The following is a 22,283-nucleotide window of genomic DNA, read 5'->3' on the forward strand; positions in this document are numbered from 1 at the left end:
ATTGGAAAAGTATCTCCAATAGAGATAAATACAAGATACTCCATATAGGAACTCGAACAACAACTTGCATTTATATAGAACCTCCATGCATGATAGTGTCTCAGAACATTGCACAGTGGCAAGGTTGAATGTCGAGCAAGGGAAAAGGAGTGGGGTAGGGGGAAGTGATCATAGGTGCAGTCAAAGAGATAGGTCTTAAGGTGGAAGAGGGTTGAGGTGGAGAGATTGAGGCAGGAGGAAAAAATAAGAGTATATTCCACATACCATTACACAAATGTATGTGGAATTTCTCGTTGAGGTTTGCCAGAGCCGCCTGGATGACTGAATGCCCTGGGATGGGATAATGCCCTACTTCTCTATGTTCCTCAGGGTAGAGAGAGGAATAAGCAACAGTTGTATTGCTTTTTTTTCCAACTCAGAAGGAATTTGTGGGATTTAGATTTTTAGATTTAGCCTCTAAGGGGCAGTGCAGCTTTAGAAATGGTAAGAATTCAGAAAGTCCTGAGAACAGCGATAAAACTCATACAATGAACAGCTGACCTAAGAAATCCACAATGTTAAATGCTGTGTTCGATTACTTCCTCCTCCCTACTCGTTTTCTTCCTTCTCACTTGAAGGTGTTGATGTGAGTTGGGTTATGGGCCCACAGGTTCTGTGTGCCTTTTGGCATGTTGCCCAAGTGACCACCTCCATATGTGAACCCGGCCAGTGAATGTTGGTTGGTTTTGGATGGTGAAAGACATCACAGGTGAACCTGATCCTGTCCTCAAACAATGTGTATTGTTAAAATGAATCATTTCCATTGCTGGGACCAGGTAACATGTCATTTCACATGGTGAAAAAGTGGGACAAGTGATATTATCACTTGTGATAATTATGGCAACCACCAAAAATGTGGCCAAAGTACTTATCACTTTCCTTGGGAAGGAAGGGGAGGGGAATGGTCAAAGTCTCGATACTAGCGATAATTATTCACTTATTTTGAGCACACTTTTTATATAAAAAATATTGATAGTGATAATTAATATAAGGTAACACACCCATGATGTGTTTTCAACATAATGTCTTGAATAATGCCTTCACGTAGATGGTGTTGGACACTCAGCAAGGAAAAAGCAAGGGGGAAGCAACTGTAGACATAATCAAAGATGGTGTGATTTAAAGACAGATAGAAAGGAAGCGAGAGGGAGAGAGTTCCAGAGTTGGAGGCATAATTGTTAAAGGTTTGGCCACTGATGAAAGCACAGAAGAGGAAAAGGATACACAGCCCCCTCAGGTTACTGACAGAGGGAGAGGCGAGCTGAAGAGTGGAGTAGGAGAAGATCACAGGTATATGGAGGTGCTAGTGCATGAAGGGATTTAAAGGTGAAGGTGACGACACTGAAATCGATTTGCTTGGAGTCAGAAAGCCAGTGGAGCCTGGTGAGGACTGGGGTGATGTGTGTGTAGAGTTTGATGAGGAGTTTATTCTCCACCCATCCCATATTGTTTTACAAATCTGCTGATTTTGTGTCAGATTACAGAAATGTCTTAGTGATGGCAAGTTAAATGCCTGGCTTTAAATGAGACTTTAACAATGCAATTGTCTGTTTAAGAAGAAAATCATTACGTTTTATTCAGTGAGAATATTAAAACCAAACATAGTCTTAGCTCTGAACTCTGTGATGATTGAGGGATTATATTAGCATCACTGAGAAACGCTTTTTAAAATAAAATTATACCATTGAATGTCTCTGTGTTAAAAGGTTGTGCTTTGAGCCCCACGTTGAGACCTGAACTCACAATCTAGGTTAACACTCCAGCATTGGAAGTGTCAACCTTCAAAAACGTTCATCATCTTGCATCTTTAATGATCCCCTGAACAGGCAGATGAGACTTTCGTTTCATGGATGAGACGTTAAACAGAGGTTTGTTCAAAAAGGGAAGGGAGTTTCTGCTGGTGTTTTGGCCAACTATCCCCAGAGTAAAATTCATCACTCATTCTATGGCTCTTTGTGGGACATTGCTGTGGGCAAAATGAGCTGCCGCATTTTGCCTACAAAATACAGTCCAACCATTTTACAGCATATCCTGTGAAGCGCTTTAAGACATCTCGATAATGTGATAAGGCGATATATCACATACAAGGATTATATTTATTATTAAAACCGAGGTTCTGTTTGCCTGTTTTCAGATGGACATTAATAATCCCATGATACTATTTCAAAAGAGAATGGTGTTTCTCCTGATGTCCTGATCCACAATGCTCCAGATGAGATAGCTGATCACTTTAGAATTGTTTGTAGGATTTTCTTCCTATGCAAATAGTTGCCATGTTAGCCTCTTTAAAAAAAAGTATACTGTACAGTATACTGTATACTGTTGATAAGGCAAATGCAAGATCTTTTAATAAATGAGACAACTTTTGTGTCAAATCCTGTTTAGCCAATGTCATCCAATAGGTGGCCCCACTTATCAGCTCACTGGAGGTTTCAAATGAAACTAAGGAATAAATCTTGAACAAATGTGCATTGCCATGTCCACTTATCTTGACAATAAAATGTTAACTGTGCAATATAGTACTTTTCCAGCTCCGGCTACCTACTTGTTAGGACTATGGTTTGCAGTGTTGAGCGCATGTCTAGACTTTCAGCTTTTCCGTGGACCTACTCAGCTTTGCTAGGAATGGGGTTGAAAAAGGGTCAGAGCTGAATTCTCACGACATATGTTGGGTTATCTGGAGGAGATACACTTTACACCCTGAGCCCTCGTTTCCAGTGTAAGGTACCATTTACACTACCGTTTTCCCCTAAATGCATTTCGAACACTTGTTCCTCATTAGGACCATTTCATCTTTCCTTCCAGTTTCTTTTAGATGTGACACTCATTTTCTAAACCTTGAAAAGGTGGAGGACTGAGTGGATACATCAGGAATTACACTAATTTCCAAGCAGAACGCTCAATTGATGATACCAACCAATATGATATACCACTTTCCCACTGGAATAGCTAAATCATATATGGTGTGTGCTTGGCCACAGAATGTTGGGAACTAATCAACCCTCTGGGTTGGTCTCGGTAATCTGCATCCTGAGCCAAGTTTTGGGGTACTGCTCCTACTGTTCGGTGGACACCAGTCTGCTTCAAGTCTCTGGCACTTCCCACCCCACCATTGATGGTCAGGGATTCAGCATCTCTGCCCCCAAACTCTGGAACTCTATCCCGCAATCCCTCTGCCTCATCCCCTCTCTTGCCTCCTTCAAGCCCCGTCTGAAGACCTTCCTCTTCGACCGTGCCTTCAGCCACCCTGGAGAAAGTTGTCCCTCATCCAGGATAGAGCATGCATTCCACAATGGAAACTTTCCATGTGTAGGTAGCATACATATGTGGAACTCTCAGTCTGGTTTGGATACTATTAAGCATGGTGATGGGTTTCCGGCTAATCAAATAAAATATGGGTTGCGGAAGGAAGCCTCTCCATAGAAAATACAAATTAAATCATAAAAGAGAACATTACACATTGAAGAATTGCCAATTATACTTCAAGATGTCAGTGCACAATCTATAATATTGTGAAAGAAGAGTTCCTAAGTTGATTTTAAAATGCTACCAAACATAAAAATTTTATTAATAATAATATATTTATGACAATTCATCTAACACCTAATCCCAGAGTTTACTGTGAAGAGACTGTATATTTGAAGAAAAACATAGCAGTAAAAATGGGGACAGCAATGTCCCACAAACAGCTGTGAAGTGGGAACTGTTGGTCAGAATACTGGAAGAAACTCCCTTCTATTTACAAATAATGCCATGGGATCTTTAACATCCTCCTGAAACCGTGTACATCACCTAGATTTACCATCCCATCTGAAGGATGGCACCCCCGACAATGCAGCAATCCCCAGAACTCCATTTGCTTTCCACTTAGCGGTACATTTGCTGACCTTGAAAACATTTCTATTACAAGTGCGCATTGCCAAGATTGGTAAATACACTGTCAAACTAATAACCCCCTAGATTCTTATTGACGGTGTTAAAAAGCACACTGCGAACATTACACGGATAATTACACTAAAGTATACAGCCTATCCAACAGTTACAGACTAACAACTCCACTTCAACGAGAAGTCCAGCAGTACTTAGATTTGATCTGATGCAGCGACACATAATTAAATTCTGGTGAATCCACAAGAAACACATCTGTTTGAGTTATTGTAACTAAACCTTTGGATTAGCACATACAAAAGGAAATTTAATTGTAAATGTGGATTGAAATATTCACCAGTGTTAGCGAACAGTGTTGTGTTTAACCCCATAGGATATGGTTCCACGTTACTCGAAGGCAGTGTACAATTCATTCTGTTCATTTTGTTCTCTGGTCTATTTTCCTGCCTTGACGACATCTGTGAAATCGCAATTAGCAGCATTGCGAATATCACAACTTAGACCCTAATAATGTACGTGATCTACCTGAGCGACTTGGAAAACCTAGCATTATTGAAAAGCATTATTATTGGTGAACAGTTGAAGAAGACATATTTCTGCAGGTTCTACAAGTTGCAATGGGTGCACCATGAGAGAAAGGCTAAAGTACTACCAGAAGGATTTTGAATAGATTATTTTGATTGTTTTGAATTTTGATCATCATGTCGCTGGATGCTCTTATGATTGGTGGGTTACTTCATCCCCCAACACACACACACACACGCACACTTGAGATCAATTCTGGCAACTTCTGCCTTCTAGGAGGTAATAACGGATGTTGTTGTAGTGGATGTCTCAAGTCCAGTGCCTTCTGACGTCTTCCCGACTTGAAAGGCGCTGTACAAATGTAATCTGTTCTTGTGGTTGTGAGGGAGTGCTTTGAAGGCATTTGTACTGTCAACTTTAGATAGAGGAAAATTAGCAGGAGTGAGAAGAGTTTGTTACTATCAGATGGCCTTCTAGCAGTAAGATCAGACAGTGCCTCTGGCAGCACTGAGCTCACTGAATGTCTGCAGGTGGCTATGCGGTCACTAACCAGTACTGTTTTTTCAACAAGAGAGCACTTCTCAGGACACATTGAGGAGAAGTTCATGACCCACAGGAAGCGAACACCAAAGTGTACCACATTAAACACACACAAAACTAGCACTGCAAAGATTGATATATTGATTTTTACTGCAATGCATATTGTGGTCAGTCATTCTTTAATTGTGCCTTAAATAAAGGGGCAGTTCTGTAAAGTCTTAACGAAATAAAAGATATCTTGCATGCAGCATAAACTAAACAGGGATGTAAAATAATAATAAATATAATAATCCTTGCATTTGTTATAGCGCCTTATCACATCAAATCGCTTCACAGAGTGTACTGTAAAGTGAATTGACTATATATTTTGTGGGCCAAACGCAGCAGCCAATTGCGCACAGCAGTGTCCCACAAACAATCATGGATTGAGTTACTAAATTATTTTTTATAAAGGAATTATTACCCCTGGAAAAGCGAGCCACTAATTGACTAACAACCGGGTTCCTCCTTACTGCTAGGTAAACTGAGGCATGTAGAGTAAGGAAACTTGCCCAAAGTCTTGCATTGCCCGGGAATCAAACCCAGGTCTCTCGTTTGTGAGGCAAGTGCTTTTAACCACTGAGCTACAGGACTCCACAGTTATAAATAACAGTTATGTGACTGTAAATAAGTCCATGTGAAAATAATAATTCCCAACTACAAAGCTCATTGGAAAGAGTGAACAGTGAAACCATCTGTCACTTGTCTCCCTCCCTACTGTGTCTAGTCTACTGTTAGTGGCTACTTAGTTGTATGGAGTGGAACACTCGGCAATTTGAATTCACAATTCACTCGGCACTTTACGAATGGAGACTTGCTGATTCCCCCTGTTCGATTGCTTCAATTGCTTTTTTCGTGATTTTTTGTGTGTAGGGGAACCTTCTGCTGAGAGTCATTGAGGCCTGAAATTCCACCCAGTCTTAACCTTTCAAACCATTTTGATATAAAATTCAAAACTGCACAGAATTGTGGGCAAATTCTTAATTTCAGTCTTAATTTAGAAGCCTTTTCTGAGATTCTTAAAACCAACATGCCTCAGCCCCTAACTTTGCATTGTACCCCTTACTGTATCAATATGGTAATTTGCATGTCCCACAACAACCATACATCTGAGTGAGATTGTCAATTTAGTGCCAAAATAAGGGAAGGTTTATGTTGTGAGCCATTGCCCACTAGGAAGCCCTTAAAAGGGTCTATTTTTTTCTTTAATGGACAGAAACCCTACTGTGAAGTTTCAGCTGTGTTGCAGAGATATCTATAGTTAGTTAATTGTGAATCTGGGACATTGATAAAATAAAACCATGAAGGAACACATCACTGTATCACACTGAGAAGCATCGGTCTCCATTTTCAAAACATGAGCTTTCTGGTTTTAACGCACAACAAAATCATGCATATTTTTTGCTTGCTTGTTTTAAATTGTTTTGAATCATGTAAAACAGGCACAACACAATGGTCCATTCTGGTTTATGGGCCTCCAGGGTATTAAGACGCGATCATCATCCTTCAGCCTAATGGCTTTGCTGGAAAATGGGATGCATTTTGCCTCTGACTGAGGGAGCCAGTAATGTAATTGATACAGAACACCTGCTGAGATAGGTAGAGCCACATTTAATTAACTAAACAGAGAACTTGGCTGCAAACAGTCACTTGGAAATTGTTCAGATCGCACTTAAATCTGTGCTAAAACAAACCATGTATTTTAAATACAGCTCATTATGTTTTCCATAAGTAACATCCAAAACTGAAATAGACTTTTGACATGTAGGGAAGTTTGTTAGGTGTCATTTATGCAGATGTTCTGTGACGTGAAAGGTGCTTTATAAATGTAAATTATTACTGTTTGTTTCAAAATAAGATTTGCTATGAAAGAATAAAAAAAGTTTAATGAACTGATTGCAATTTGTGCTTTTTTCTATCAGTATCTTTACGAATGGAGACTTGCTGATTCCCCCTGTTCGATTGCTTATTCCAAAGTACATTAGTCAAGACTGGAATCGTGTACTTGCCATGGTCACAGAAAAAATCCATTTGCGTACAGGAGCTGTTCAAAGGTACGCTTTCTCCCCCATTGAGTTCCCAGCCATGGACAGTGTGAGACCACCTTGCACTTCTGATAACACTGGGGTTCAGTGCAATTCTTGGAGGTTGGAAGTCAATAATGAGAAAATGAGAAGTAAGATGGGAAATTGGACAGAATTCAATTGAAACAAATGGTATAGATTTGTGAATAATAAATAATAATCCTTGCATTTAATATAGTAACTTATTACGTTTTTGAACCTTCTGACAATGCTTCATGGGATTCACTGTCAAGTGTGTGACTGAGTATTTGTAGGCAAACACTGAAGCCAATTTGCACCCAGCAATGTCACACAAATAACCATGAAATTAATTACCAATTTTATCTGAGGGATTGTTGTCCAGGATACCAGAAGAAACTCATTTGTTGTTTCAAATAATGCCGCGGATGATTATCGGCCACCTAATCAGACAGACAGGACCTTAGTTTAACATGTCATCCGATGGCCAGCACCTCTGACATTGTAGCTAACCCTAATTGGCTGACACCCGGCTGACCCAAAACAATACACACAATCACACCGCTTTATAGTATATCCTGTGAAGCACTTTGGGATATCCTCCCGACATAAGGCTCTGTGCCAAATGTAAGAATTATTATTATTATTTGTAATTTCTACAAATTTGAATCAACCTAAAAGACATGTAAATGTAACAGAAAATGAACGTTAAGACTCAAGATATCATATTTTCTTCCTTGTTTGTCTATTTACAATTATTTGAGGGTGAGCACCAGTAGAAGTTGTTAATGGGCACGCTGTGGTGAAAGGAAATTGCCTCTTTTTATCATGGTGCAAAACTCATTGTAGTTATCTAATTACACCACAATTAGTGCTTCTCAAGAGTTCCATTGTGAGAGAATGTCTCTTTTCAGAACATACTTATTAAGTGACCTTCATTAAGAGCAACATCCATTTTACAGTTGACCTGATACAGAATCAGAGTTAATTTATACTTATCTTCTACCACACTTACAGGATGGTCCAATTTTCACACTATCTTTCTCAGCCCCCACTTCACTCTGTATATACAGTGTGTAAAGGATACAGCAGCGATGAATAAGGAGTAAGAATACTCAAAATCCTATGTAAGGATGGCTCACAATCTACTAGTGACCTTAGATTAAAATTAATCAACAAACACTCGTGCTTAGCAATTTAGCTGCATAAACTGTGACTTGTTTGCAATGCAGAGGCAAAGTTAATCATGTAAATAGCATGACACGGGAGGCATGTATTCCGTTGAATGTTGCCCTTTGAATTGGTAATGACATTTTCCATATGAGCAGAACTGGATGGCTAGATTTCAAATGAAAAGCCCTCTAGTGGGACTAGAGATTAGAAGAATTCTGTTTGGCAACAGAGCAGTTAGTGAGCCAGGCTGGCTCAATTGGTAGCATTCTTATCTCAGAAGATTGTGGGTTCAAATCCCAAATTGGGTGCTTGGAACTCTCAGTCCAAGCTGACACTCCAGTGAAGTCCTGGGAGTGTGTTTCATTGTCAGTGGTGCCATCCTTCGGATGAGATGTTAAACCAAGCTTCCGACTTCCTGTTCAGGTGAACATTAAAGATCCCATGGTACTACTTGAAAAGAGAAGAGAGTTTCTTCTGGTGACCTGGCCAATATTCCCCCAAATAAAATTGGTCACAGTTATTTGTGGGACATTGCAGTGTGCAGTTGAGCTGCTGCGATCACCTACAAATCCAGATCACTGAATTTCACAGTAAAATCCTGTGAAGCTCTTTGAGACATCTTCCTGATGTGTTGAGGCAAAAGTATTGAGGTACAGATTGGAGATGAGGTAAAAATCAGCCATAATCTAATAGAATGACGGAACAGGCTCGAGGGGCTGAATGGCCTACTCCTGTTCCTATGTTTCTATGCTCCTGTTTTTTTCAACTCCACGAAACATAATGGTTACTTTGGTCTTGGGATCAGGCTTGGTGACTGTTCCCTTGGGAGGGCAGCAGGCTGAGTGTGAATACTGCAGATGTGTGTGTTTGTGAATGAGTATTGAACCTTCTGACAATGCTTTGTAGGATTCTGTGGAGAGAAAGGTGAAGTTCATGGTAGTGGTGGCTTTGTACGATGATTAGAAGGAATGGGCTACTATTCTACTTACTGCTAGATAAACAGAGGCGTTTGGAGTAAATATCAGCAAGGTCCCATAGCTCACATGCAAGAGAATTCTAGTTTGCGGCATTTTTTTAACAGGATCACTTGATAAAGAATGCAAGTTACAAATTAATTGGATGTACCTCTTTGATTGTGCTTTCAGTCATCTTTCCCTTCCCCACCCCCTCAGCTCCCACTCCCAGCTTGGTGCCCAGCCAGCAGGGTGCGGATCTTTGAGATTTTCTCCGGATATGAAAGGCGCTCTATCAAATGTAAATTGTATTGCATGTCACACTGACCCACAGGAGCTCTGCTCTGAAACAATCTACATCTAGAGTTGAGTCCCTGTAGTTTTAACAGGAATTCTAATGGAATTCCTCGCTCAGGAATCTTATTACGAAATGCCATAAAAGCAGAATTGCCATAAAGGCTAGTACAGGTATGGTATACTGAATGCCCCCTTCCAGAAAATACATCAAACCAATACTCAATGGTACTTTAAGGAGAATATATTGGCAGATATGACTACCTACATTCAGAAAAGAGTAATAGCGTAAAACGATAGCTTTAATCAGCTATAACAGCCCTAAGTGAAAAGTCTCTGGGAAACTTTCAATCTATTTTCCACTTAGTACACAAAAGAAAATAAACCTAGCTGACTGCTACTGCAGGAAATTGAAATGTCGCACTTGGTGAAATAGGAGGTGATTTTATTTGCTTTATTTTGGTATAGAGTGCACTTTGCTTTTCCTTAATCTGTGTTTTGGCTGATTTCAGAACCCTTGATTTCTAATTTTAGTTTAGTTTCTAGCAAGTAGAAAATATTTTTTTCTCTGAGGGTCAGATAGTTTCCCCCTGCTCTCAGCTAAATGAGGCTAAAGTTTGTCTCCCCAAAAAAGTTTTAGAAAACGTAGTTAAGAATCATATCTTTTTTCTTGACAGACTTTGTACATTAGATGGAATATCCTTGTTGGGGGCAGCTGAATTGGACAACACTCAGTACTATGTAGCCGTGGGGTCAGAGAAATTCAAGAAACTACCATATTATCAAGTACTGTCAAAGAAAATGACAGCTCGAGAGACTCCTGGGTAAGTTGTGGAAACACATCACCTTTTTGTGGGCTCGAGCCCAATGTTGGGACTTTGAATCCATATAGTCCAGGATACTCCATTACAGCACTGGGAGTGTGCTGCATTCTCAGAGATGCAATTCTTCGAATGTGATGTTAAACTAAGGTCTTGTCTGCCTGTTGAGATGGACATTAAAGATCCCATTGCACTATTCAAAAAGAGAAGTGAGTTTCTCATGGTCAATAATCATTTGATTAAAATATTGGTCATTCATTTCATGGCTGATTGTGGGACATTGCTGCATGCAAATTGGATGCTGCGTTCATCCACAAGTACACAGCTACTTCATTTCACAATATATCCTGTGAAGCACTTTGAGACGTCCTCCTGATGTGAAAGGTGTTATATCAAATGTAAGGATTTGCATACGAAGGTCTGGATGAGGTTTACAATTCATTAGGTGTATTAGGGGTAGTATTTGCAGCGGTACTTAACTTTTTTTGCATGAATTTTCGCATGAATTATCGCAGGAACGAATGAGGAATACTGAAATGTTGTTAACTACAAAAACAACTTAGATTTATATATCATTCTTCATGTGGGGTAACATCTCAGAGTGCTTCACGGTGACAGGGTTGGTCACTGAGCAAATGAGAGAAGGGTGGGTGGGGAGGGGAGTTGAAGGTAGCCATAGGTGCATTCAAAGAGATGGGACGAGACTCGGCGTAAAGTCTCCCTCATTTACTTTTGTAATGAACACAGCTCCTCAGCCTTTCTTTCACAGATGCTGCTCCACATCAGCTCTCCACAGCCTGCAACAACAACTTGCATTTATTTATCATTCCTCACACAGGGTAGAGTCCCAGAGCGCTTAGAGCCTAGTGTGTAAACACATGCCAGTCTTACAGCCTAGTGTGTAAAAAAACCTGAAGAGACCAACTACAAAGCTAGTTTCCTGATGCTGGCTGTGAGAATGCTGACACCAACTCTATTCCACTATATATAGTATTGTTATGTAAGGAATATAAACATTGGTAGAGAAATCTCAATGGCTACACTCCTTAAATGGAATTGGAACGGGCATTCCTAGAGCTTAGCTCTGGTTCCTGAATTTATAGTCAGTCTCCTGTGTTGTTTATACACTGGGCTGCTGGTTGCTGATCTGGAGGAACAACTGTATAGATCAGAAGGTGGGAGCAACACGTTCATTACAAGGTTAGTGAGGAAACTTACTTGGTTACTCCAATTATGGAACAAATTTACAAATTTATTTCTCAAAACTTTTAAGAGAGAAGTAGATAATTATTTGGGGAGGAAAAGTTTGCAGGGCTATGGGGAGAGAGTGGGGGAGTGGGATTGATTTGGATAGGTCTTTTAAAAGAGCTGGGACAGACACGATGGGCCGAATGGCCTCCTTCTGTGCTATATAATGCTATGATTCTATGAACATGTTCCTTGTGCTATTTAAAAGAAGGAATGTGTTAAGGAGGTTAAGGAGCGCTGTCGTGTTGTTTACCCCATTGCCCTTGAAAACAATTTCAAGGTAATTGTCAATTACCCAAACTCAAAGCTATTGACTGGAGGTGCCGAACACAATATGAATCAATTCTATACTATGACCGTTCCTATAGGTAACACATTAACAGCATTGAAAGAAATAATAATATCATCACAGCATCAGTGCATGGAATAGCTTTGTTAGTTTTGCACTTTCATCCAGTATAGAGGCGTTCACCTGAAAAATACACAGTCCCTTCACTTTACAGTATTTACTGTGGAGTGCTTTGAGATACCCTTCTGGCATGAAATGCGCTGCATCAAATACAAGGATTATTGTTCTGCTCCAGCTCTCTGGAACTCCATTGTGGAGTCTCTCCGACTCCTCCTTCCCTCTCCTGATCAAGATCTGTCTCAGAACTTTGTGCCTTCGGACACCTTCCATCCACCCACCCCCCCACTCGACTCCCACCTCCAGCTTGAGTATAAAGCTATCCAGCATTGTTAAACACTTTGAAATGTCCCCCCGATGTGAAAGGCACTATATAAATATAAATTGTGTTGTATTGTTATAAAGACAGCATTGGTCTCATATTTAAGAGCACTTTAAGTTTTAGATACACTGTTGCACTAACCTGCAAAACTTAAGTCCATTTGTAATATTAAATTTAACATTAAATTAGGTTATGTTACTCTTTAATTTCCCCTTCCTTTTACTTCCCATTGTGGTTTCCCTGAATGAGAGATTGAATAAGTGACTTGCTCTTATGCTTCTTCTATGATGTGGTGTATCTGAGGTGTGAATAGGTACAGAAATTGTTCTTTGCCTTGAATGACATGAACATCTTCTACACGAGTTAATGACTCAATTCAGTTTTTGGTAGCCTTCTGATTTTTTATGTAAAATTATACTCTCTAATGATAATTATGCACCTTAAATCAATTTAACATTTGCGAGCAGGATTCTCCTAATAACATTTCGGACACAGATTCTGAGCTGGCATTACATTGTGTTATTGATTGCACTGCCAGGCATTCTAAACACACTTGGATGTGATGTGCAATTGTGAAAGAGCTGATGACTAATGACATAATTAATTCAACATTAACAGACTTTCCTAAATAGGAACATTTATAATGTCTTCCTCTATAAAAATATTTGGACATATTGATGTCAACCAGACAAATGTGAGCTCAGTAGAGGGCTACATTATGTTTATTTTGCTGGATTGGGCTTCTGTTCAAATTGGTAGAGAAACAATACTTCAGTTAAACTTGCCTAGCTTGCAATGCGTGGTGCGAATCAACTTCGCTCACACCTCTCCCTCCACTCCCTACTCGAACCCGTTTTTTGGCCTGCCCACAGCACAGAGACAGCGCTCATCAAAGTAACAAATCACGTCCCCTCTCTCAGTGACCAGGGCTCGTTCGACATAGTAGATCACGCCATCATCCTCCACCTCCTCTCCACCCTCATCCACCTTAGAGGGAGTGCATTCACATTGTTTGAGTCCTACTTGACTAACTGCCAACAGTATATCACACAGCAAATGGTTTCTCCTGGTAGGTTGGTTCGGGAGAGAACATAACAAATAATGGTGCACAGGCTGCAATTGTGCTAAATAAGTTTTTCCATCAGTCTTTACCAAGGAGGAGGCGGGTAACCTATCTGATCTGGAAAGAGAATTAAAGCATGTCGCAGAGAAAAGTTGCGACACTATTCATATCACTACCAGCATGGTTGCCAAACAGCTGTGTAAACTTAAGGTAAATAAATCCCAGGGGCTGGATAAATTGCATCCGAGGATCCTCAAGGAACTAAGGGAGGAAGTTGCTGAAACGCTGGCACAAATCTTTCAAAGATGACTGAATACTGGAAAGGTGCCAGGTGCCTGGAGAAAGGAAGATGTTACTCCTATTTTTAAGAAAGGTAACAAAAGTGACCCAGGAAACTACAGACCAATAAGTTTGACATCCATTGTGGATAAAATTATGGAGACTCTTATTAAGGATAAAATCGTAGAGCATTTGGACAGAAATTAAATCATAAATGAGAGCCAATATGGGTTCATGAAGGGAAGGTCTTGCCAATCTAATTTACTGTTTTTCTTTGACGATGTGAAAGGGAGCTGTGGATGTTGTATATCTGGATTTCAGTATGACCTTTAATTTAGTTTCGCTTGAGAGACTGGTACTGAAAGTAAAGAAAGCGGGAATCAGTGGAGGTATATTATAATGGATACACAATTGGTTGACCGGAAGAACCCAGAGAGTGGTGGTACAGGGAATGTCATCAGACTAGGAATATGTTACTAGTAAAGTTCCACAAGGATCTGTTTTGGGACCTCTTTTGTTTAATATTATTAAAAATGATCTGGAATTAGGATTCGCAGCATAGTAGCTTTGGTCTCCCTCCCACCTCTCTGCCCTCCCTCACCCCTATACCACCCCTCCCCCATGCTCAGGCCCCGACACCTGACTGTTCAGCGCTTTGGGACGTCCTCTCGACGTGAAAGGCGCGCTATAAATATAATTTTGTTGTTGTTGTTGTTGTTTGTAGATGACACCAAGCTAATGAAGGTGGTAGATTGCGAAGCTGAACAAGATATGTTACAGGAGGATTTGAACATATTTGGGAATTGGGCAAATCGATGGCAGATGAAATTCAATATGGAGGAATGTAAAGTACTTCACATGGGGACAAACAATCTTGGAAGGGACTATCATTTGAAAGGAAGGAAAATAATATGTATGGAAAATGAAAAGGACCTGAGGGTCCTGATTGAAGCTCTCCCAACAATGCTCTGTGGCAGCAACCAGATGTTGGAATGTATCAAAAGATTAATAGCAAGCCGAAATAGTGGGGTAATCTTGCCACTGTATAGCAGCTAAGTATGTTCACGCTGGTAAAGAGAAGATTGAGAGGCGATGTGATTGCTGTCTTTAATATTCTAAAGGGGCAAGGCAATATAGATCATGAAAGACTGTTTCAACTTATCCAGAATAGTAAAACCAGAGGACACGGCCTGCGATTGAAGGGGGGCAAATTCAAAATGTATCCATGTTTCAGTGTTTCAGTATCAGTATTTCAGTGATGAATAATGAATCTGTGGAACAGGCTCCCGAGGGAGATGTTTGAAGCAGGAAATGTTGATTCTTTCAAATGCAGATTTTCTTTTAGGAAATAACATTAAGGGATCTAGTACATAGGTACTTTGGGATATATGTGCATCCGACCGCCAGGAAGGTGGAATGCGAATTAGATGGACTGTGGTCTTTTTTCATCCAGCATTTCTTAAGTTCTTATGTTCTCATGTTCCTCCCGCCCCACCCAGTCACCTGCAGGACACCCCAAGGCGCTATCCTTTGCCCTCTTCTTTTCATCATCTACTTACTCCCTCTCGGCGATGTCATCTGCAGACATGGGGTCAATTTCCACATGTATGCGGATTACACCCAAATCTACTTCTCTTTTAACTGCGACTCCCAGACTGCTGATGTCCTGTCAGCTTGTCTGATGGACATCAAGGCCTGGATGAGTGCAAATTTCCTGCAGCTGAACATTGGCAAGACGGAAGCTATAGACTTTGGCTCCCATCAACGTCTTCTTTCCTTCGGGTCCGAACTGCTAAACCTCCCAGGGTTCACCCTCAGACTCACTGAACCCGTGTGCAATCTAGGCATCAGGTTTAATCCGCAGCTTTTCTTTCTCTTCCACATTCGTTCCCTGGACCAGTATCGCTTTATTCCACCTCTGCCACATTGCCCGCCTCTGTCCATACCTCACACCCAAAGAGCCCAAATTCTCGTCCATGCCTTTGTCACTTCGCAACTGGACTTTTCAAATGCCTTTCTCGCTGGTCTCCTCAGTTCCACCGTACTCAAAATTCAATTAATTCAGAACTACTAGCCTGCACAAAACTCCGGACCCCCATCATACCAGTCCTTGCCAGGCTCCACTGACTCCCATTTACCAAACGGATCGACTTCAAATCCTCTTGTTTTCAAATTCCTTCATGCCCTCGCATATCCATGCCTATTCGATTTGCTTACACCTGACTCCACCACCCGCTGCCTCTGCTCAGCTGGCTTTGATCTCCTGTGCGTCCCTTGCCCCCTCCGCTCCAACATCAGTGGTTGTACTTTCAGCTTCTACACCCCGAAGCTCTGGAACTCCCTCCCTCAATCCCTCTATATTAACCCCACTTTCAACTCCTGCGTAAGGACCTTCCTTTTGGATCATGTTTACGGTCGCCTTTCCCTTCCCTCTCCCCCTGGCTCGGGGCCGGAATTCACCACTGTCAAATGCTCTAGGATGCTATCCCCGTGTGAAGGGCACTATATAAATGCAAGTTGTTGTTGTGGCATTGTATCAACCTGGCTCAGTTGGTAGTGTTCTCACCTGAGTCAGAAAGTTGTGGGTTCAAGTCCCTGGTTGGGACTTTGAACTCACTGGTCCAGGTTAACATCCCGTGCAGCGCTAGGGTTATGTTGCATTGGTGGAGGTTGCATTGGATGCATTGCATTGTGTTGCATTGGATGAGATGTTAAACTGAAAAGAAAAGGAAGTTTCTCCTGGTGTTGCTACAACAATGCCCCAAATAATTCACTTCATGGCTGTTTGTGAAAAGGTGCTGTGTGCAAATTGGCTGCCACATTCACCAACAAAATACATAGTCACTACACTTTACAGTAAATCCTGTGAAACACTTGGAGACGTCTTCCTGGTGTGAAAGGCACTATATCAAATGTGGGGATTATTTTTTTTTGGTCTGCTTGGATTGTCCATCTGCTCCGAAGTCCAGAAAGGAGGGTAACTACACAGCACTGTTCTTATCCAGCTTAGTATATGTTAACATGAGAGTTTTGGCTTGCAGAGCTGGTACCTCCTTACTCTTCCATATCTCACTGTTCAGCTAATAGCTGGCTAACCATTAACATTGCTGTAAATCACTTCAGTCCTTCTCAGAGCCAATTCAACCATATGGGATCTTATTTAACTCCAAGGAAGAATTTGTTTTAGATGTGATACTCAATCTATCACATCTAAAACACAATAACTCAATCTAAGTAAGAGCGGGAGAGTTGGACTAGTTGGTAGCTCTTTCAAAGAACCGGCAAAGGCACGATGGGCCAAATGGCCTCCTTCAGTGCTATAAGATTCTATGATTCTATAAAATAAAGTAACTGATCGAGTAACCAAGGTTCCAGCACAGATGTATTGGAAACAAAATGCGTGCAATTTTTTTAAAGATAACTTTAATTTCTAAATCTTTAACACCAGCAACAATGGTACAATAATAATAATCCTTTACATTTGACATAGAGCCTTATCACATTGTGGAGATGTCTCAAAGCACTTCCCAGAATATACTGTAAAGTGTAGTGACTGTGTTTTGTGCGTAAATTACCGATTTGAAAACAGCTTTCCCCAAATAGTTTGGTGAATGACAACAACAGTACATTTACATTTATGCAGTGCCTTTGACATTTGGAGGATGTCCCAACACAATGCACAGACCACTGTTTGCTCCTGAGCCTGGGGTGAGGAGCCAAGGCTGTGAGGAGCTAAGGGGGTGGGGAAACAAGAAGTGGGGGATGGGGGGAAGATGACTGAAGGCACATCCAAAGAGGAAGGTCTTGATGTAAACCTTGAAGGAGACAAGGGAATGGGTGAGTTATAAGGATGGAGTTGCTAAGGTTTTAGAAGGTCACAGAGGTTGGGTGGGGCAATTTAAAAGTGATTTAAAAGTAACGATGAGGACCTTGGAAGTCCTTCTGCTATGGAAAGGGCAGCCAGTGAAGCTGGGCAAGGATGGAAGTGATAGGCTCACAGAGCCTTGAGCGGGAAAGGACATGAGCTGCAGAGTTCTGGACCGGATCTCAAAAGAATATCTCAAAGTGCTTCACAGGATATACTGCAAAGTACAGTGACTATATATTTTGTAGACAAATGCTATAAGATAGCTATATAAAATAGCTTTGAAATTGATGAACTTTAAATTGTATTTAGACCAGTTATTTTGAATGGATTTGAGTCCCACATTCCTGTTCTTGCACTATATCTGTCTAATTCTTTTTCAAAAGATTCCTCTCACTTTTACAATACAGCGATTTGCCTATGTGCATTTCAAGTCCAATTGTAAGCAAATATCATCAATTTCACTCCACTAATGTCTCTTAAACCCATTTCCACTGTTTGCTTCAATGATCTTTCACTGTAATTTATTTTATGTTTTTATTTTTGATGTGAACTTGTTCTGCTTGAATTTCCTCTTTGTTCCTAATTTCCAAATGATATGGGTATGAGTGATTCAGGATGATCATATTTATCATGGCTGTTTGTGAATCAGCATAAATCCCCACATGCATAAATACATAGTAGTGTCCCGGAACGCTTGACAGTGGTGGAATGTAAGCACGATCAAAAAGGAAGTTCTTTAAGTGGGATTTGAAGGTGGGGAGGGAGCGGGTGAGACAGAAGGATTGAGGGAGACAGTTCCAGAGTTTCGGGGTTTAGTGGCTGAAGGCACGGCCATTGATGGTCGAGCGGAAGGGACGAGGGACAAATAGGAGGCTGGAGCCAGCTGAGCGGAGGCAACGGGTGGTAGAGTAGGGGCTAAGCAGATCAGATAGGTAGGTCAGTGCCAGGGCATAGAGGGATTTGAAAACGAGTGAGAGGATCTTGAAATCGATTCAAAAAGAGAAGGGAGTTTTCCCTGGTGTCCTGCCCAACAATCCCCAAATAAAATTGGTCATTCACTTCATGGCAATCTGTGAGACTTTTGGCTGTGTAAATTGGCTGCCACATTCATCTTCAAAATACAGGTGCTACACTTTATAATAATTTCCGTGATACATTTTCAGATGTCCCTATGATGTGATAAGGTGCTATGTTATGCAGAAACCCATCGCCATACTTAAGGGTGTCTCATCCAGAGTGAGACAACATACGTATGACACTTACACAAGGAAATGTCCCTGAGTCTGATATGTAAATGTGCACTCTATCCCTGAAGGCATGCACCCTGCCTACATAACTCTAGAGAGTATTTGGAGTTGGATGGCAAGACCCAAGGCCTGAGGACCTAAGTGTGTTTTAGGATACTGTTGGGAGATAATTCCACTAAAAGTGCATAGTTTGCCATTGAGAGCATTGTCTGGCAAGCTTCCCGCTGTTTGTCTAGCCTGAGTCAAAATAAAGTCAAAAATCCACGTCTTCTTGTTCTACTGACTCTGGATCAGAAAATATTGTTTTGAAATTACTTTCTCATTCCCATTTAAAATCTTATACACCTCTGGAACTTTGCCTCTGAAAGCGCGCTGGGATGCTACCCTATGCGCGGGGCACTATAAAAAATGCAAGTTGTTGTTGTTGAAATTACTCTTTTCAAGACTGAGGACCCCTTATTTGAAAGGATCTTTGTGTAGCTTGGCTTCACTTTTTTTTCTGGATTGAGAACTCAAAATCCTCGTCCTCACTTTCAAGGCCCTCCACGGCCTTGCCCCCTCCTACATCTATGACCTGCTGACCCCATCAACCAGTTGCTCCCTCCGCTCAGCAGGCTCCAGCCTGCTCTATATCTCCCACCCAACTCGCCCTACCATTGGCAGCTGGGCTTGCAGCCTCTCTTTTCCCACCCTCTGGAACTTCATCCCACAGTCCTTTCGCCTTGCTCCTTCCCTTGCCTTCTTCAAAGCACAACTCAAGACCCTCCTTTTCGACCATGCCTTCAGCCGCCCTCCTACCTCTCTGCCCTCCCACACCCCAACCCTGCCCCCCCCACACTTGGGTCCTGGCCTCCAACTGTTCAGTGCCTTGGATGCCCTCCCGACGTTAAAGGTGCTTTACAAATGTAATTCTGTTACATTTGTAAATTTGTTACATTTGTTACATTTGTAATTTTGTTGTTGTTGGATTGTCCTTTCTTCAAGCGAGATGTTTATCACTTCATTGAGGCATGATAGAAAAATCCCTTCTTTAATCTGTATCGCTCTCTTTGATTGCTGAACCCAGGTGCAAGGATCAAAGCAAAGCATTGTTCCTGGATTAGGTCTTTGAGTGAGTTTGTGATCCTGATTAAACAAAAGGTAAATAAACAAATGCTTGAATGCCTTGTTAAGGTGAGGTATGAATCTCCAAGCTAAAGAGCCATCGTAGGTGTGAATTAATGAGCTGGTTTATCATTAGACCTCGGACTAGAAGCTATTCAAACTTGTCTTTGATTAACCTTTTCACACGAACTTCATATCTGTGACATCAAACAAATGGCTGTAACCTACTGTCTCCAGTAAGGAGGATGGGAAAGGTTGATTATTCTTTGCAGTCATATATACTTCATAATTGCAACAATACAAACAGCTTGAATAATAATAAATAACTATCTTTGCATTTGATGTAATGCTTTCACTTTGAGAGGTTGTCTCAAACAAGATTTTACTATAAAGTATAGTGAATGTATATTTGTTGGAGACTGGTAGAGCTAATTTGCACACAGCAGTGTCCCACAAATAACCATGAAGTGAATGACCAAATTTCTAATTGGGAGTTTGTTGGGCAGGACATCGGGACAAACTCCCTTCTTTTGTCGAGTTGTGTCACAAGAGCTTTTAACATTCAACCGAACCAGCAGACAGCACTTATGTTTCTCATCTGAAGGATGGCACCTCCGACAATGCAATGCACCCCCAGCACTGCATTTGACTATGTGAATTCAAAGTTCTGATGTGGGATTTAATATTCACAAACCCATCCTGCTGACCTAATTCCAGAAAGTATTAGGCACAGTTGGCAACAGCCAAGACTTAAGGATCCCACAGTGTGTGTTGGGGTACTGCTGGAATCTAACCAGCTAAAACTGCTTAGCTTGCCATTGATGTCACTGTCTGGGAAGCTTTCCCACTGCTTATCGAGCTACGACCGCTCCACCCATTAGGGCTTTGGCTTGCAGGGTTAACAGGAGCTAAGTTCAAGGATTCCCTGCCTCCAGTGACTCGTCTGCTCTTTCAAGTTCTGCCGATGAGCCAGGCTGGCTGTGCTGTCATCAGCAGTGCCCTGAAATACTGTAGACCTGCCTAGCTCAGGAAATGGATTACCGAGACCGCCACAGAGGGCTGGTTGATTCCAACATTCTGTTGGAGCCAGTTCAGCTCCAAAAAGACCCCACTTACTTACCCCCCCGAAGGAGGATAGACAGCCATGCTAGTCAAAGTCCCACAAACAGCCATAAATGAACGATCAATTTATCTGTAGGATTCTTGGCCAGGAACTGGGAGAAATTTCCTTCTCTTTTAGAACAGGCAGACATATCAAGTTGATTTCATGCTGAAGTTTAAAGAGGTAGGAGATATTCTAGATAGGGTAGGTTACTACAAAGGCCTGTGGCAGATATTGCAGTGAGTGCTGAATAAGCTTTTTCTTGTTGTTCACTTCTTGCAATCCTGTGACAGCCACAGATCCTGCTCATGATTCACAAACAAGATAAGCACTTGCGGGGAAGTTAGAATCGCCATTTAGTGTTCTGAGCAAGAACAAAGAAAAATAATCAAGAGCTGACAGGTTAACTGACAAACCAACCTCCGACACTTGGATTTATCAGGTTGGAAAGAGAGCACTGAGGCATGACAAGGTCTGCAGACTGGAGTGGAGCCAGGTGCACTGATACTCGATAAGCCCTCACAACAGAACTGCAGCTCAGGGCACTGATACAACAAATTATCCTGCCAGCAATAAACCCAGGAATACTGATCCGTGACTTTGCTTCTTGCCAGGAGAAGTGAAACATGACATTGTACAGAGCAGTGATACATGATCAGGCGTCTTGACCAGAATAGAGCCTAGAACATTCATACATAGCCAGCTTGTCCAGCCAGACATATGACTGGGCTTCCTATCAGGAGCAGAGCCAGAGCACTAATAAACGATAAGGCCTGTTGACAGGAATGCATTTGAAGTGGGAGCACTGGTGCGTGATTTGGCCTCCTGTCAGGAATGGATCCAGGAGTGTTGATACATGACGTACCTCTCGATAGAAATTGATTCAGCCAGAAGCACTGATACATGACGGGGGCTCGAGCCAGGATTGGATCCGAATGAGTCACGAGCACTGATCATTGATTTGGCCTCTGACAGAAGTGGAGCCAGGAACACTGATATATGATTTGTGCGCCTGCTGGAAGTGTAGCCAAGAGCATGAATACACAACCGGGTTCCTTGCCAGAAATGAGTTGAGTCAGGAGTACTAATACATGACTCTGCCTTCTGCCTGCAACTCACTGTGCTGCACGCCTCGGCCTCCTGCCAAGAAAGCAACGCAGAGCACAGAGACATGACAAAAAAGCTTGTCAGGGAGAGATTGAATGAAGACCATTGATACATGATAATGATTTTGCCAACAATAATGATCCCAACGGGAACACTGATGGATGCAGGTCTCCCAATAGGTGTCAATCCAGGAGACTGACGGATGTAAAGAATCTGCTGACAC

At 41.6% G+C, this 22,283-nt stretch overlaps 1 protein-coding gene across 3 annotated transcripts in view; it reads left to right on the forward strand.

Moving 5' to 3' along the window:
- The window catches only part of LOC103185972 (doublecortin domain-containing protein 2), a 76,361-nt gene that overhangs the window by 26,903 nt on the left and 27,175 nt on the right, over window positions 1–22,283 (forward strand). For all 3 annotated transcript variants that reach the window (XM_007904742.2, XM_007904744.2, XM_007904740.2), the window contains exons 5-6: window positions 6,954–7,085; window positions 10,171–10,317. In XM_007904742.2, coding sequence (XP_007902933.1) covers window positions 6,954–7,085; window positions 10,171–10,317 — 279 coding nt within the window. The remainder of the gene's footprint in view (window positions 1–6,953; window positions 7,086–10,170; window positions 10,318–22,283) is intronic.

This window comes from Callorhinchus milii, unplaced genomic scaffold (genome assembly GCF_018977255.1).
Source record: "Callorhinchus milii isolate IMCB2004 unplaced genomic scaffold, IMCB_Cmil_1.0 Scaffold3, whole genome shotgun sequence".
NCBI classification, from domain to species: domain Eukaryota; kingdom Metazoa; phylum Chordata; class Chondrichthyes; order Chimaeriformes; family Callorhinchidae; genus Callorhinchus; species Callorhinchus milii.